The following is a 2,141-nucleotide window of genomic DNA, read 5'->3' on the forward strand; positions in this document are numbered from 1 at the left end:
TTCCATTCACGGATAAAGGCGCGCCCGAATAACGCGATACGAAAGAGAACTTTTCTATCCCTGTGTCCATTGCGGTTGCTCAAAGTAGGTCGAAGTTCACGCACCATTGATGACGTCACTCCTTTGGCACAATGCTTGTATTGGCCATATATATGCTTTCAACTACACTACCACAGATCTATGACGAAGTACTTTCCAGCCAGACTCTGTTTCTTTATACAAATGTATCATGCTTTCCGACGCAGACGCCGAAGTTTTAGTCGAGTTTGGCGTAACGTTGGACGATGACGACGTGATCGGTGAAGGGGCCTACGCTAAAGTGAAAGGCGGAGTTTATCGGGAATCGGGAAAACCTGTTGCTGTGAAGATAGTCACAAAAAAGAAATCAGGTCGGGCTTTTCAGAAACAGAAGAAATTTCTACCAAGGGAACTGGAAATAATTACCAACGTGGACCACAAAAATATAGTTCGCACCTATGATGTCATAGAAACAAAACAAAAAGTTTATATAATTATGGAGAGGGCAGCGAATGGTGACTTACTAAGTTTCGTTCAGAAAAGCGGCACATTGATACCGGAAAAGATTTCTAAGAAAATTTTCCGCGAGTTAGCCGAGGCAGTAAAATACTGCCACGAAAACAGCATCGTTCATCGTGACCTGAAGTGCGAAAACATACTCCTGGATGAGAAACTTCACGTGAAATTAAGCGACTTCGGTTTCTCCCGTCGGTGCCCGGTCAACATTCTCAGTGACACGTTTTGCGGTTCGACGGCGTACTGCTCGCCGGAGATCATTCAAGGCAAGCCCTACTTGCCTCGGACTGCCGACGTCTGGAGCCTTGGAGTGGTCTTGTATATTTTACTCACCGGCATGATGCCGTACGACGACGCAAATCCAAGATCGCAATTGAAGGAACAACAGAGCGGACAACTTCCTTTCTGCGAAAATTTGGGAAAACTATCGCAATCGGCGAGAAATCTTCTCGAGGCGATGCTGAACCCGAACGAAGACAAGCGAGCTACTATTGATGACGTTTTGAACAGCGAATATTTGAAGACTTGGGCGTCATTGTTTAACTCTAAAATGTGGCGAGGATGAAGTCAGTAAGGACAGATCCGATCAAATTGTTTTATGACTTAATGTGTACTCGTACTTTGAAGGGCGAAAGGTTATTTAATGTATCATACCGTGGTATTTTGAATAATTTAAAATAAACCAATCTTCCCTCATTACTTTTTCCATCCTTGGTCTGTTGCTTAGACTTGCACCAAGAACAACTCAGACATTACACATAATACATTCAATTTAGTATAGAATGTGTGTGGACAGTGGGAAGAGAGGACGAGTGGTCAACGTCACTGAGCGCAGTGCTCTCTCCAACTTCAGTGACTCAAAACGTACTAATACGTAATTTTACATGCGTATGGTCATGGCTCGACATACGCCCAAATAGTTTTTGACCCCCTAGTTTCAAAATTGGAGGTTCAATGATGACCACCTTCAAAATGTAGATGACATGTATCTAACCTGTTGTTCGGAAAATTACTCTAAAGTACTTTCATTTTTGTTGTCGGCCATATCTGTCATCTCATGATGCGAACTGAGTTGTATTTCACGGTTTTAAAGGTATAAGTCGTAAGAATGCATAAAATTGATCCACGATGTGATGAATTTAGAAAGTTTTGTCACTGACGGGGGTGGGGGAGGGGTTTAATCTATCTTCCCGCCATCCCATCCCCACCCCCAACCAGCAAGCTTGTCTCATTTGTCTCTCTTTACCTATACACAAAACTGACAGAACCCAACATTTCAATAAGCTTACCATCCTTAATGTATATTTTTGACGACAGGTAAGGGAAAGTCGCCCACATTGCACTTTTTCAAATCCAGTGATCAGATTTGCTTTGTTGAGGGGAGGTACTTCAATTTTTTGTCTTAGTTGTTAGGAGTACTTGAAAAAATCACAGAATAATTTCACGATTCCCACTCCAGAGGTGTTTGTTAACGCTGTCACATCCAATGACATGCGCAGTAAACCGCCGTGTTCGGGTCAATCTGGTCCAGGTGATATACCCCTGAAGTGAAACTCCAATTCAGGTGAGAGGTCAAGCTTTGACCAGGGGCAAGAAGGCGGAAATAC

At 43.2% G+C, this 2,141-nt stretch overlaps 1 protein-coding gene across 1 annotated transcript; it reads left to right on the forward strand.

Annotated features, from left to right (window-relative positions):
• The first annotated feature begins 229 nt into the window (after nucleotides 1–229).
• On the forward strand, nucleotides 230–1,099 carry LOC139147022 (testis-specific serine/threonine-protein kinase 1-like). The gene has a single exon (XM_070717873.1). It carries the CDS (start codon nucleotides 230–232, stop codon nucleotides 1,097–1,099), a length of 870 nt encoding a protein of 289 aa, XP_070573974.1.
• Nucleotides 1,100–2,141: the final 1,042 nt, after the last annotated feature.

This window comes from Ptychodera flava, chromosome 13, assembly GCF_041260155.1.
Source record: "Ptychodera flava strain L36383 chromosome 13, AS_Pfla_20210202, whole genome shotgun sequence".
NCBI lineage: Eukaryota > Metazoa > Hemichordata > Enteropneusta > Ptychoderidae > Ptychodera > Ptychodera flava.

Bases quoted from the DNA above. Each gene is read 5' to 3' on its own strand.
- LOC139147022 (XM_070717873.1), top strand. From the start codon at position 230: ATGCTTTCCGACGCAGACGCCGAAGTTTTAGTCGAGTTTGGCGTAACG.